The sequence below is a fragment of the Myotis davidii genome, unplaced genomic scaffold, assembly GCF_000327345.1.
Source record: "Myotis davidii unplaced genomic scaffold, ASM32734v1 scaffold259, whole genome shotgun sequence".
Lineage (NCBI taxonomy): Eukaryota > Metazoa > Chordata > Mammalia > Chiroptera > Vespertilionidae > Myotis > Myotis davidii.
Genome location: NW_006292687.1, coordinates 2468121 through 2482727, shown reverse-complemented (window position 1 = coordinate 2482727; position 14607 = coordinate 2468121). Strand labels below are relative to the sequence as shown.

General features: G+C 42.2%; 1 protein-coding gene across 1 annotated transcript in view; it reads left to right on the top strand.

Moving 5' to 3' along the window:
• PIK3C3 (phosphatidylinositol 3-kinase catalytic subunit type 3) overlaps positions 1–11554 on the top strand; it is a 69236-nt gene extending 57682 nt beyond the window's left edge. Inside the window, exons 20-23 of the mRNA XM_015565548.1 lie at positions 5425–5593; positions 8066–8156; positions 8615–8740; positions 11325–11554. Coding sequence (XP_015421034.1) covers positions 5425–5593; positions 8066–8156; positions 8615–8740; positions 11325–11339 — 401 coding nt within the window. The 3' untranslated portion in view covers positions 11340–11554. The remainder of the gene's footprint in view (positions 1–5424; positions 5594–8065; positions 8157–8614; positions 8741–11324) is intronic.
• The last annotated feature ends 3053 nt before the right edge of the window (positions 11555–14607 follow it).

Here is a 14607-nt window from a genome sequence, read left to right as displayed (position 1 = left end):
GTTGAGAGTGGCGGCGCCCCAACCCCCTGATCCACCCTGCTCCGTGTGTGACGGGGCGGTACCCCAACTCCCCTATTGGCCCTACTCTGTAAGTGACAGGGGGAGCTCCCCAAACCCCTGATGGGCCCTGCTCTGTGCATGACAGGGGGTGGCGCCGCAACCTCCCCATCGACCCTGCCTTGAGTGTGACAGGGGACGGTGCCCCAACCCCCCAATTGGCCCTACCCTGAGCGTGACTGAGGGTGGCATCGCAGCCTCCCAATCGGCCCTGCTCTGTGCATGACAGGGGGCGGCACCCCAACTCCCCAATCAGCCCTGCTCTAAGCCCGACCAGGGACTGCACCTAGGGATTGGGCCTGCCCTCTGCCAACCCGGGAGCAGGCCTAAGCCAGCAGGTCGTTATCTCCCGAGGGGTACCAGACTGCGAGAGGGCACAGGCCGGGCTGAGGGACCGCCCCCCGCTTCCCCCAGAGTGCACAAATTTTTGTGCACCAGGCCACTATATATAAAGTGGTAATATGCAAATTAGTCAGGCATCACAACTGGCTCAGGAGGATGCTGCATCATGACCGTTCAGGAGGTGCTGTGTGGTGTGGGCAGATGGGCGGGAGGGGACTGCAAGCCGCCCCAGCCCCAGCAGACACACATCAGGGGTGGGGGCAGTGGCTAGAGCAAAGCAGCCCGAGTCCCGGGTGCCTGGCAGCAGCTGGAGCAAAGCAGCCCCGGTCCCGGGTGCCAGAGGGAAGCCGGTGCCGGCAGCCAGGGAAGGAAGGCCTATTCTTGCACGAATCTTCATTCATTGGGCCTCTATTAATAAGTAATTCTTGAGGTTGGCTAGCTTTTATGGTTTAGTTTGCTTTTCCATCAGGAAATAAGAATGCTTTCCATTTTTTGACTATGTAGCTGATATTTGGAATCATAATCTATAGTAACATCATAATGCTAATTAGACTGGACGACCGTCTGGACAACCTTCCAGACGAAGCTGGGGCAGCCACCGGGGCTGCAAGGGCCAAGCCCCTTGCATGAATTTTGTGCATCAGTCCTCTAGTTTTAGAGATAAGGAAATAATTAACATTTCAAAAAATTCTTTTTACCACTCTAAGTTTCAAATATTTTAAAGTTACCGCCTTTAAATTCTCTTTTGAGTGGCTCTTAATTTTAGTAGTATAGGAAGTTGTAGAAGAGAACAGTTTGCTCATTGATTTAATGTTATCTTTTCTGTGTTTTAAGGTAAAGCTTGATATTTAAAAATATACTATATTTGTCTTATTTTTTTCCTCAAGGCATAATACAGTTTATGATATTCAGAATTTTCTGATATGGAAAGAACTTAGTTACTATTCAAATAGTGGTGCCTCCTCAGCTGTTTGTATTTAAGTTAGTTTGGTAGATTAAGTATGCTGCAAAACCTAAAACTACAGACTTATTTTCTCAATGTGCTTGTTTATTTTCTGGGAAATGAGAGAAAGGGCTATAAACACTTTTATGTATTTAGTAAGCACTCAGTAAGTGCTTTTACAATGAATAAATGAACTAGGGTTTTTTTGTGTGTTTTTTAATGTCATTTTTATCCATTCTTAGGGTTTCCAGGAAAATCTGTTTCCTGTCTAAACTTTCATTGTAAACTCTGGACATACTGTTATCTACCCATTTGATTGGTTTTCCTCAATACAAAACAGAGCCAGGCCCATAAGACCTTCACTTTTTAGCCATAAATTCTTTTTAAGTCTTTGATCATTACTTTAGTTATTTAAATAATGAGAAGGACTTATCTTCATGTGAATAGTTTTCTTTTTAGACATTACTTAAAATCTGATCTTTTTGAAAGTTTCTTGAATATTTAATATCAAGAAGTCTTCTCGTATTTACTGAAATCTTATAAAGAAAATGTTAATGATTGCTGTATGTTTTTTTTAATTAGATAGACAAAATGGAAATTTAAAAACTCTATTAAATATTATTAATTTCAGTAGTATACATTCTCTTTAATCCAAGATCTACAAATGTCTTGAACTATAATTTTAGAAATAAGTTCTTGTCACTTATGCAAATAACAGGAAAATTTAATTAATCCTCTTACCCCTTATATATAGGAGATAATTACATCAACATTCAGTTTGTTTTATGTACACTTTACCTCCTGACTATTTAAGGTAATAGATTTGAATAATCTTCCTGAATTTCCTAATTAAACTTTTAATTTTTTGAAGTGCATTTTTTAAATCCTTACAAGTTTCCTTTACAGGTATTAACTAAAAGAGCCATTCATTCCCTTTGCTACTTTAAGAGGTACATTTTCTGGAAGCATTAATAGCCTCTTTTCAAAATACATGACTCTGTGAACTTGCAAAGCATAATAATGGTTTCATTGTTAGATACTGAATCTTTTATGCCGTATAATTAAGCAGTAATCCTGTTCCTTGAGAGTTTTCTTGTAAGAAGAATAGAAATACACTCTTCATTTGAAAGCAGCGAGGCATAGTTGACATTGGAATTCCAATAATGCCTGTAATGAAATGAAGAAAAGTGGGACTGGGTTTCCTATTAAAAGCAGAGAGCACATTAAATAATCCAAGTGTGATGGCTGATAGCTTTTGATACTGGGATGTCGTGATTCATTAAGGGTGCAGTTTTGAATCAAAGCTTGGTCAGATAGGTTATCTGCTCAACTGCTGAGTACCATTAAGAATTATACTCATAACAAAACAAAGCATCACTTACATAATTAAATAAAACCAAGGGAATTTTAGCTATACCTGTACAAATAAGGGTAGAATGGTGTTTGTCTAACAAGGCAGAAAATAAATGGTAACTCCAGGAAGAGAATAAAGCACAAAATGAAGTGAAAATCCTTAACAGAAGTTGATCATGGACTTTTCACCAAATTCTAGACAATTCAAAGATAGCCTATTCCCTTGAACCTTAAGAGATTAGGAGATGCCTCTGTTTTGAGTTTGTTCATTAGGTTCAACATGTAGGTGAGGTCATGTGGTATTTGTCTTTCTCTGACTGGCTTATTTCATGTAGCATCATTATCTCCGGGTCCATCCATGCTGTCACAAAATAAAAACAGAGGCATGGATACGTGGAACAGACTCACAGCTGTCAGAGAGGAGGGAGGGAACTGGATGAAAGAAGGCAAAGGGATTAGCCAAAGAATGTATATGCATAACCCATAGACACGGACTACAGAGTGGTGATGGCCACAGGGAAGGAGAGGTGGGGCAGGGTGGAGGTAGGCAAAAGGGGGGAAACAGATGTCATAGAGCCAACAATAAAAATAGATTGATGTATCTCTCTCATCGATGTTTCTGGCCCTCTATCTCTCTCCCTTCCTCTCTGTAAAAAATCAATAAAATATATTTAAAAAAAATAAAATAAAAAAATAAAGTTAGAGATTAGGAGATGATGCTTTCCCAGGGAGTACTGCAATTACCAAGTCTTATTCTAAAACTAGTTTTTTATCTTTTTGGAATCATGGACTTCATTTGGGACTTTGGTGAACTCGGGATTTTCCAAAAACTTGATTTCATTATGTTTAGAGACCTCTGGAGCCTATTTTATAATTCTGAAATGTGTTTTTCAATCATGAGTAATACACAAAACTGTTTTAAACAGAAATGAAACCCCCTGTGTTGACATACTGCATCTTACAATCTTAAATATGTACCACATAAAACCTGGTATTAACTTCTTGTACCTGTTCTTTTCCATAACTAAAAAACAGATTTATGAATTAAATCATGTTACAAACTTGCAAAATTTAATCTAGCAACATTAATATGACAAAAGTAAATTGAAGTTGTCACTTGCAGTGTGACGATGGTGCAGATAATATAGTGGAAGTTTGAGTTCAGAGTGTTGTTAATATATCCCATGTGAATATTCTTATACCGCTTTTCTCTACTTGAACCTACTTCGTAACCTCCATTGTCAAGATGCTGCCATGTAATTTCAAGGTAGAACTAATCCTGCTTCTGTTAGTATCAGCCTGCAACAATTAAAGTTGCCTTGCTGTTGGATACTAACTCAATCACAAACACTGAAATAACACTAAAGTACTACTAGTAAGGTAGCATCCAGGGGATCCAGATTTGGCCTCTTTCATTGTTACTATTTTTTTAATCCTCACCCAAGCATATGTTTGTATTGATTTTAGGGAGAGCGATAAATATGTGAGAGAGAAGTATCTATGGGTTGCCTCACCAGGAATCGACCCAACAGCCTTTTAGTGTACAGGACAGTGCTTCATCCAACTGAGCTACCCGGCCATGGCGGCCTTTTTTGTTTTTATTATAGATCTTCATGGAAATGAAGGCAGGAAATTTTAAAACAAAACGACCCATTCTAAGAACTTTCAGATTTCTAGAAGAAAATTTCTCACATCAACAATGTTATTGAAAGTTGTCTAAGCTGTAAATGTGAAATTGAGATGACTTTGGTTAAATAAATGCAAAATAGCTACATTGACTCTCCATTATCCCAGGTTTTAGAACTATAACAAAAATAAATGAAACAAGGTTTTTTATTATAAGACTCTTAATGGTTCTTTAACAGTTTAGTGTGGAGAAGAAAGATAAGTAAATAAATAATTTTAATATACACTTAGGTGAAATGTTTGAAAACAAATAGTAGCATCCCTGCCTTATACAACTTCTTGTAAATCACAAGATGTTTATGAATTCTGTGGTGAAGCATTCTCTAAAGTAGCGGTTGCCAACTGGCGGTCCACGGACTACTGGTGATCCGTGAGGTCCGAAAGGTTGGCGACCGCTGCTCTAAAGTGAACGAACGATCCTATTCTTACATACCTGGTCTGTGAGTTTAGATGACTGCTCCAGGTTTGTCTTCATGGGCAGTGCAGCTGTATTCAGCTCTTGGCTGACATGAACACTGTGCTTGGTTTCTTAGTCTGCAGGTAACGAGTGACACAGATTAGTTGGAAATGTTTCAGAAGAAGCTAACAGTATAATGTGAAATACAAGGGATTTTTTTGTCAGGGGATTGTGGCTTTGTCCTAGAAATACTTAAAAGAAATGGTCTTCTGCTATATGAAGGGTAGCTCGCTTAAATGTTAGCATGAGAAACTTGCTACAAGATACTTATTTACACTAACATCTTGAAGTTGTTCAGGCTTTGCTAACTGGATTATGGAGATCTAAAAGTAGGATTTAAATTTTTAATATTACTGTGGGATGATTTTAAGCATAATTTTAGCTGGATGAATGTGAGTTTAATGAACTAAGATATGCTCTGAAGGCTACTCCCAAGCCTGGGATCAGAGGGTCATCAATTTATTAGACTTTGTCATGAACTGATAGACTTTATGAAGAGAAACCACTTTACCAAGTGTATGACATATCCACTTCCTAGTTCCTTAAGATAATTATGGAAACAAATGTGTTTCTTATCCACACCTAGGCAAACTCTTCCACATAGACTTTGGGTATATCTTGGGTCGGGATCCGAAGCCTCTTCCTCCTCCAATGAAGCTGAATAAAGAGATGGTGGAAGGCATGGGGGGCACGCAGAGCGAGCAGTACCAGGAGTTCCGGAAGCAGTGCTACACAGCTTTCCTCCACCTGCGAAGGTAAGTGGGTTTGCTCTGCAGAGAGAATTTTGGTAAATTCATTTTATAGAGCAAGAAAAATAGAGATGTTCAAACATCTACTTCAGAAAGTTCCGTTTTCAGTTTCCACTTACTTGCCTCCTTCCTTTGCCTTCTCTAGTGAGGCTACTAGTCTTACTCGGCTGTTGAAACTAATTTCACCAAGATATGCAGGTGTATCTATTGCCATTTTTGCTCCTAGCATCTTTGGTATAGCTGACCATGTCTCTGTTTCTAAAAACCTTTCTTATATTTGGTGTAGCCCTCTCTCCTGTTTTCTTTGTTTCTTACTGGTCACTTCTTCTTTGCTGGTTCCTGTCCTCTTCTGTCTACCTTTACACAATGAATGTCTTCAGTTTTCATTATCAGACTATCGGTTCTGATCTTTTTCCCCTTAACTCTCTCCATAAGCATTTAATCCAGACTTGTAACTTTAAATGGGATCCAAATGTTGATGACATCAAACTAATCCCATCAGCCCTGAGAGCTCCTCTGAGATATACCTAACTGCCTACTTGACATCTTTGCTGAGAATTTAGTAGGCATCTCAAACTCAGTATGTCTAAAATGGAATTCTTGATTCCCTGCCCTAAATCCTGTTCTTCATTCATTATTATTTTGATAGGTAACCACGCATGCCCATTCCTTAGGCTAAATCCTCTGTGAGATTCAGTCCCTGTTCTCTCTCCCCACCTCCACTTGTGTGTCACCCACTCCATCCCCAGAATATAGCTCCATCACTTCCATATTGTTTCTCTTACCCTGGAGTCTGAAAGTTCCCCTGCCTCCATTGTTATTCCCCACAAGGTGGCCAATGTGAGCTTTCAGAAATGCAAATCTGAGTGTGCTGTTCCACTCTTTAAACTCAGTGGCTTCTCAGTGCATTTAAAATAAAATCATACTTCCTTAAGGTGACTCCCCACCCCTCAATCTCTGACCGTTTCCTGTTTTACTTTATTTTTTAAATCTTGTATTAGTCACCCAGGTATGACATTATTTTCTTAAACAGCTTATTGTATGAGCTCCCACCCTCTTCCAGAATGTGAGCTTCGTGAATGTAGGAGCCTTGATTGTTCAGTTCAACACTATGTCCTTAGTGTCTAGAGCAGTGCATAGAGTGAGTGTTTGGTAAATATTTGTTGGTTGAATGAATAAAATTATTTGAGTAGAAGTAAAGTGACATCTGTGATATGCTTTTTATCAGTTCTCACAAGAAACCAGTAACTTCAAGCTAAGTTAAAACTGTTTTGATACCATCATACTTTTTTTTTTTCCCAAAGAGAATCGGTGAGTTAGGGCCTAATTTGATGAGAGGATTATATCAAGGTAGAAATTTTCATTATAGTCCCTCTTGGCTTTCATGGGCAATATAAAATATTTATATTAGGTAATTTGAGGTTTATGTGTATAGTCATTTTTGTCTTTAGTTCCATTATCATCACAGTTCCAGCAGTAAATGGTTTTTATGTCACAGGTTGAGCTTTTGCACACTATGGATAGGCAGATGGCTGAAATGAGGATTCTGCACCTCCTGCATCCTGGCCTCCATGCCCTGGAGAGGACACTGCAGGGCACCTGTGTTGGCCCTTCTTCTGAAACCAAAGTTGTCCTACTCATACCCTCCTCCAAAGTCTAACCTGAACCTCCTTTCATCACTAGAGTGCTGAGGGGCCACTGAGAGCATGGCTGTTCCAGGAGGGGGTCTGGGCAGGAGGTGGATGTGCTTCCCGGGCTCCACCTCTGGATGAGCATGTGGAATAGTAGGAATAGTAGCACTCCTTCTCTTTGTGTGGAGTAAGGTGAAAGTTTGAGGATTGGTGAGGATAAACCTGTAGTTCCTGTTGGGGTCAGCATAATCCAAAGATGATGATATTTAAGTATCTTGCTCATTTTTAATAGAGTACTAGCTATTTTCTCCTTCATTTAGCATTGCTTCTATTCAGCCCAGTCATTGGTTTCTAAAGTGGTGATTTGTGTCCCTGGAGGGTACTCCTGAATGATTAGTGGGGTGGCAGTGTTTCCCTTTCATGCATTTACCCCTGGCACTGAGGTGGTCTTAGAGTGGCAGGTCCTTGTCGTCATTTAGCAAAGGCAGATATTCATTGCTTAGCCAAATGCTAATTAGGTATAAAAGGGTTTCTCTTACACCCCATTAAAAAGAATGTACTCCCTGAAAACTGAAGAAAAAAAAGTGATTATTAGGCGATTACTCCAAAAGTTTGTTCCATAGTGTAGGACCTCGAAATGGTATTATATTCAGATCCCAGAGTAAGATATTTTTTCGAGGCTTGCTTTTCATTGAAACAGCTGGTGAATAGTCTCACATTCCATTTTCCTTCGGGGTAACAGTAATTGTTATAGAGATCCAGGTACCACGATTTCTAGGAGTGTTTTTGATATGAGAAGAACTGCAAAATTCTAATGAATTGTTATTTTTTCCCCAATCACCCTCAGGTATTCTAATCTAATTTTGAACTTATTTTCCTTGATGGTGGATGCGAACATTCCAGATATTGCTCTTGAACCAGATAAAACTGTGAAAAAGGTAATTTCTATACATCCTCAAACATCACAGTCTACTTCTCATATATGAAAGATTTAACAACCCATTTCCCCTTGTTTTTTCGGCCCCAGTATAGCTTTTTAAACTTGAATTATAAACTTTCTAAAGGGCACCAACAGTGTCAGAGATGAAATTTCTCTGGTTGTGGAAAATAGTAATGGGCATCAAAAACTCTGAGTTCTGACATAACTGGTCCTTTCTTCCTCTCTTTCTAAAACCTATCAATCAATAAAAACATTTTTTAAAAGAGCATATAGCAAAAGCAGTAAACTTCCACACTCAAATGAGCAGTTTTCAGAACTCCTTATAAGTCATGAATTATTTCTTTGGCATAGAAATAACTCATACTGCAGTGTAATGTCTACATCCATTTAATTCTATGTCTTTGAAATATGCCTGGTTCTCTTTGTTCAGAAGACTAACAGACTGTGGCCTCATAGGTTCAGGATAAATTCCGCCTGGACCTGTCGGACGAGGAGGCGGTGCATTACATGCAGAGTCTGATTGACGAGAGTGTCCACGCCCTGTTTGCTGCAGTGGTGGAGCAGATTCACAAGTTTGCCCAGGTCGGTTCCCTGAGAGAAGCGTACTTCTCCCGCTTCTCCACCTGCTGCCCAGAGTCCTCATGGAGCCACACTCCTCATGCCAGCTCCTGACTCTTCTGGGATGTTTTGCGGGGTGAAGCCTTTTTTGCTATCTCACCGGCCATCTGACGTGAACATGTTTCATGCACAGTTAGCTCAAACATTCCACTTACATTTCTTAGTGGAATGTCAACATGGGTGTCTTCGTCCGTTGTGATCAATGATGATTATAAGGCCTTCTTGCAAATGACTTTGGGTTTAGTGGAGGCCATGCCAGCTGAGATTTAACGCATGTTAAGTTTTGATGCATGGTGAAGTTTTACGGAAGGATTTTGAGGCTGAGAAAAGCAATGCATACCACACACTGAAAAGGTGTATCTGTAGACTTGCTGTTAACAATATCTTTCATACAAATGTCTGATGAGGGAAAACCTCAGATTTAAAACCCGTTTTAATTATAGATTTCATAATGATGATTAGGAAAATGGTTAGCAAGCATAAAAATTGGGCCTCTTTCCTCTCCACCCTCACATGCCTCTCCTTGTGAACTCCTTCCTGACTTCTTAACACAGTTACTAATACTTACAATTTCCTAAGCTCAAAGTCAGTCTGCTTGGACTTCCCCCTCACCCAGTGTCCACTGTGTTATCAAAGCCTATTTGCGTCTTTAATCATTTCTTTAATTTTCCTTTCCTGTAATTTCTGAGATGAAAGAGAGAGAGGAAGAGAGAAACATCAGTGATGAGAGAGTCATTGATTGACTGCCTCCTGCATGCTCACTGCCGCCCCCCCCCCAAGTGGGGATTGAGCCCACAACCAGGGCATGTTTCCTGACCAGGAATTAAACCATGACCTCCTGGTTCATAGGTCGACCCCCCAACCACCAAGAAGATTGTTTTTTTTTGTTGTTGTTTTTATTAAATATATTTTATTGATTTTTTACAGAGAGAAAGGGAGAGAGAGAGTTAGAAACATCGATGAGAGAGAAACATCGATCAGCTGCCTCCTGCACATCCCCCGCCGGAGATGTGCGCGCAACCCAGGTACATGCCCTTGACCGGAATCGAACCTGGGACCTTTCAGTCCGCAGGCCGACGCTCTATCCACTGAGCCAAACCGGTTTCGGCCAGAAGATTGTTTTTTAAAGGACTAGAATAAGCTAAGGTTTGTTTTATTCTGTAAAAAGTATGTGTTTATCTTTTTCTAAGCATCTTATAAATCTTCTAGAGACCTGGTGCACAAAAATGTGTGCACTCAGGGGGGGTCCGTCAGCCCGGCCTGTGCCTTCTCACAGTCTGGGACCCCTCAGGGGATGTCCACCTGCTGGCGTAGGCCCGCTCTCCGGGGGGATCGGGCCTAAGCTGGCAGTCAGACATCCCTCTGGGAGCCCAAGAGCCCTCAGGGGATGTCCACTTGCCAGCGGGGACCAGGCCTAAGCTGCAGTCGGACATCCTTAGCGCTGCTAAGGAGGCAGGAGGGGCTCCCACCACCACCACTGTACTGGCAGCCATCAGCCTGGCTTGTGGCTGAGCAGAGCTCCTCCCATGTGAGAGTGCCCTGACGACCAGATCGCTGGCCCCACCCATGCTATGGGTTGCCCTCTGTGTGTGGGGAGACTGGCAGGGCAGGGGCCTTGGCCTGGTGTTTTCCACGTCCCCTAATACTCATCCCTGGTTCCCTGTTCACCATCGGGCAATTGAAGGCTGTTGGCTGGGGAAAGGGACTGAGAGGTAGTCAGTGCACCTCATAGTGACTGGTCCAGCGGTTGTTCTGGTCATTCTCCCGTTAGGGCCAATTTGCATATTACCCTTTTATTATATCTTTTATTATATGCCTGATGCATGGGTGGGGGCTGGCTGGTTTGCCCTGAAGGGTGTCCCGGATCAGGATGGGGGTCCCGCTGGGGTGCCTGGCCAGCCTGAGAGAGGGGCTGAGGGCTGTTTTCAGACTGGCCACACCACCTTCAGGGTGGGGGTCCCTGCTGGAGTGCCTGGCCAGCCTGGGTGAGGGGCTGAGGGCCATTTTCAGATTGGCCACACCCCTTTCAGGGAGGGGGGTCCTGTTGGGGTGCCTGGCCAGCCTGGGTGAGGGGCTGAGGGTTGTTTGCAGGCTGGTCAAGCCACCCAGCAGGGACCCTCACCCCATGAGGGTGTGGCCAGCCTGGGTGAGGGGCCGATGGCTGTTTGCAGGCAGGGTGGCCCCCAGCCACCCAAGCTCCCAGTGGAGGCTGGCTGGAAGCAAGTATCTGAGATTTACTTATCTTGATAATTGAAACTTTGTTGCCTTTAGTGGAAGCCACAGCTGGCCAGGGCAGGTGGAAAGCTTGGCTTCCTCCATCGCTGGGGCAACCAAACCTCCTGCTTGCTCCAGCTCCGTAGCTGCTGGTCGCCATCTTGGTTGGGTTAATTTGCATATAGTCGCTCTGATTGGCTGGTGGGCGTAGCGAAGTTATGGTCAATTTGCATGTTTCTCTTTTATTAGATTAGACAACTATTATTTATTTTTCTTTGTGAACATTGAAGCTAATTATGTTCTCTTTGTTTCTTTATGTTGTTAATATTTATAGTACTGGAGAAAATGAAACTGGGTTTGGTCCCCCAAGAAGCATCCTGTGTATAATGAAGACTTCAGAGTAACAAGCAAGCAAGAATGTTTAATCTTCCAGATGCCATATATCCTAAATGTTACATGGTGTCTGAATCCCTTGAATGTCAGTGCTTATATATGTTCTTGAAGGGTTTTGTTTTAAAATATTGTATATATTTATTTTCAAATATACACATTATTAATAACCTAGGATGTGAGAAGCTAATTCTAGGCTCATGTACATATGAGAGTTTGAGAGAAATTTTATGCTCTGGAACTAGAGGCCTGGTGCATGACATTTGTGAACTGGATGGGGCGGGGGTCCCTCAGCCCAACCCGCACCCTCTCACAATCCAGGACCCGTTGCTTCTTACTGCCCACCTGCAGCTTATAAATTTATTTATAAATAAACAGTAACAAAAACAAAGACATGATATAAAAACATGATATCAAAACAACAAAAATGGGCCCGGTAGGAAGGGCCTCCCTCTGCTCTGCAATTGATCCCAGAGTCCCAGCAGGGTGGGCAGGGCCTCCCTGTGGGCGGGGATCAATGGTGGAGCCCAGGCCTGGTGGGAAGGGCCTCCCTCTCCTCTGCAACTGATCCCAGAGTCCCAGCAGGGTGGGCAGGGCCTCCCTCTGTGCTGGCTGCCATCAATCGCAAAGCCCCAGCAGGGTGAGCAGGGCCACCCTCTTTGGGGCATCAATCTGGGGTCCCTGTGATCCATCACCCTACAGAGGGAGGCCCAAGCCACCAGCCAGTGACACTGTGGTGGATGGGCGGGGCCTGCCAGCTATCTCCCACAGAGGGAGGCCCTTCTCACCTGGGCTGGGCTCCGCCATTGATCCCTGCCCACAGGGAGGCCCTGCCCGCCCTTCTGGGGCTCTAGGATCAATCACAGAGCAGAGGGTGGCCCTTACCAACAGGCCAGGGCTCTGCCATTAATCGTTGCCCACAGGGAGGCCCTGTCTGCCCTGCCCACCCTGCCAGGGCTCTGATCAATGCTGCACCGAGGGAGGCCCTGCCCACCTGGCCGGGGCTCTGTGATGGGCCCTCCCAGCCATGGAGGTCTGCCTCAGCCCTCGCAGCTGTGGCTTTGTCCAAAAGGACATCCGGAAGACATCTGGTCTAATTAGCATATTACCTTTTTATTAGTATAGATAGTAAAACACTATAGTCTTTGAGTTTGAAATATCCTTTTTTTCTGTTATCACATTAGGAGAGCAGTTATATGAATTTGGATTAATGTCTCAGTTTAGAGGTTTTTTTGTTTTGTTTATCTCTCCCTTCCCTTCTGTCTACAATATTTGTTTTTGCCTAATTTACAATACTTAAAGATTTACATGTTATAGCTCATTGTTTTACAGTTCATTTTAAATAAGACATTCATTTTCTCTTATAAATACTGGTTTTGGGTTGTTGTTTTTTAAACTATAGTTCCCAGTTCTCCTAGGTTGTAAATAGTTAAAGTAGGATATGAAAATGTAGCCGAAAGGTAACCTGCAGCAGCCTTCAGTATGGAGCCCAAGGTATTTTTACATATACATTTAAGCATAAACTGTCTTTCTGAAGTAAATCTTTTTTGAATTAGCTTAGTTTTTAAATGACTTTTGAAATAGTTCCCCTGGAACTGTTAATATATCTTCTCTGATTTTAACCAAGTGATTTTTTTGTCTTTTAAGACTAGAAGTCCCACTAATTCATCTAGCTTTTTTGCCTCATGCAACTTTGAGAAAAAGGAATGAACAAAAACTGAGAAGAGCAATGCAATAATAATCCTTGCAAATTAACATGTTGCATAGTCTTGTGACTTTGTTTTGAAAGGAAAAGAATAGTTTATTCTCTCGGTGCTAAATAAATATTAAATATCAAGTGACAGAGGAGATTAAGAAGGTTTACTTAAGTCACCATTTCAGAGAATGCCATTAATTATAATGTTTATTTGTCCCTAAATTCTCATCTGTGAGTTTGTTTCTAGAGTGGAGTTACCACCTAGAAAGGAAGCATGTAATTAGGAGACATCCTAGAGGCACTTGGACTGTGATTTCTATAAAGTACACGTGCAGATTAGAGAATTGGTAAAGATGAAAAGTCCTTGGCATAGCTTCATATGAGAGTTTATGCCCAAACTAATAGGCAAACTCCATTCTCTCCCTTGCTTTTTCCTTGCTTTACATATATAAATCATTCTTGTTGCCTACAAGCTTTTAACTTATCTCTATTCTTGTTTTAGTTCTATTTCATTGGCATCTTCTCCAAAGTTTTCTCAAAACAACCCTGTTGAAAGTGATCTCTCCAACCTTCTGAATTCTTGTAATTCTTTAATTATAGATATTTAATTGACACTTAATAAAGTGGGATGTTTTTGTTACATTTGCATCTCCTGTAGAGGACATAAGTGAGGGGACAGAGGAAAGGATGTTGGGTAAAGGGATGATTTTTTTTTAACATACACAATAATAGAGCCATAAGATGATGGTAATGAATCAAAAGAAGGAAGATTAATACTGCAAAGGGGTCTGTAACTAAAGGAATGAAACCTCCCAGGTGAGAAGGCATACCATTTCTGAGACAATCAGAGAATTTTGTTTTAGATGGGAAGATGAGTTCTGGATCACCATGCATCCACCTTCTCTCCTGTAGACCTTTCCCTTACTGCATGGCTAATACCGTTTCTGACCCTTCCACCAGGGAGACAAGGAGGGAGGAGAGTAAGGGGCCTAGAAAGCCATTACCTGAAAAGCACTGCCCTGACATAGCTGTGATGTTCTGGTCCACTAGTGTTTGAGGCTGCTTCTGGAGCGTGCATACTTGGGTGGACTTCTAGAGGCTCCCGTAGGGACTACCAGTGACTTTCTCTGGTCAGCGGCCTTGCCCTCAGTCTTCTCTTTGGCAGTTTGTTTCAAAAGCACTTTTTTTGCTGGGACCCTCCATCCTCCCTGGCAGTTTTCTTACATGGAATTTCACATAGTGCTAGCCCAGCTCTCTCCCTCCTGTGTTGGCCACCTCTAGTCCATGAAAAATTCTTAAGCATTTTTTTGGCCTCACCAAAGCAGTGACTCGTCTTACTCTTCCTCAAAGTCGTGCACTGACCTCTTGTCCTCCGAGTTTCCTAGACTGGAGCGAGACACCAGTCCCCCTGAGCACTTTCCTTATGCAAGGACCCAGAGAGGCTTTACTTGTTGTCTCATTCCCTTAAAACTTAGTTCCAGGCCTGGATTAGGAGAAGCCAGACCACAGGAGAAGCTGACTGAGAAACACA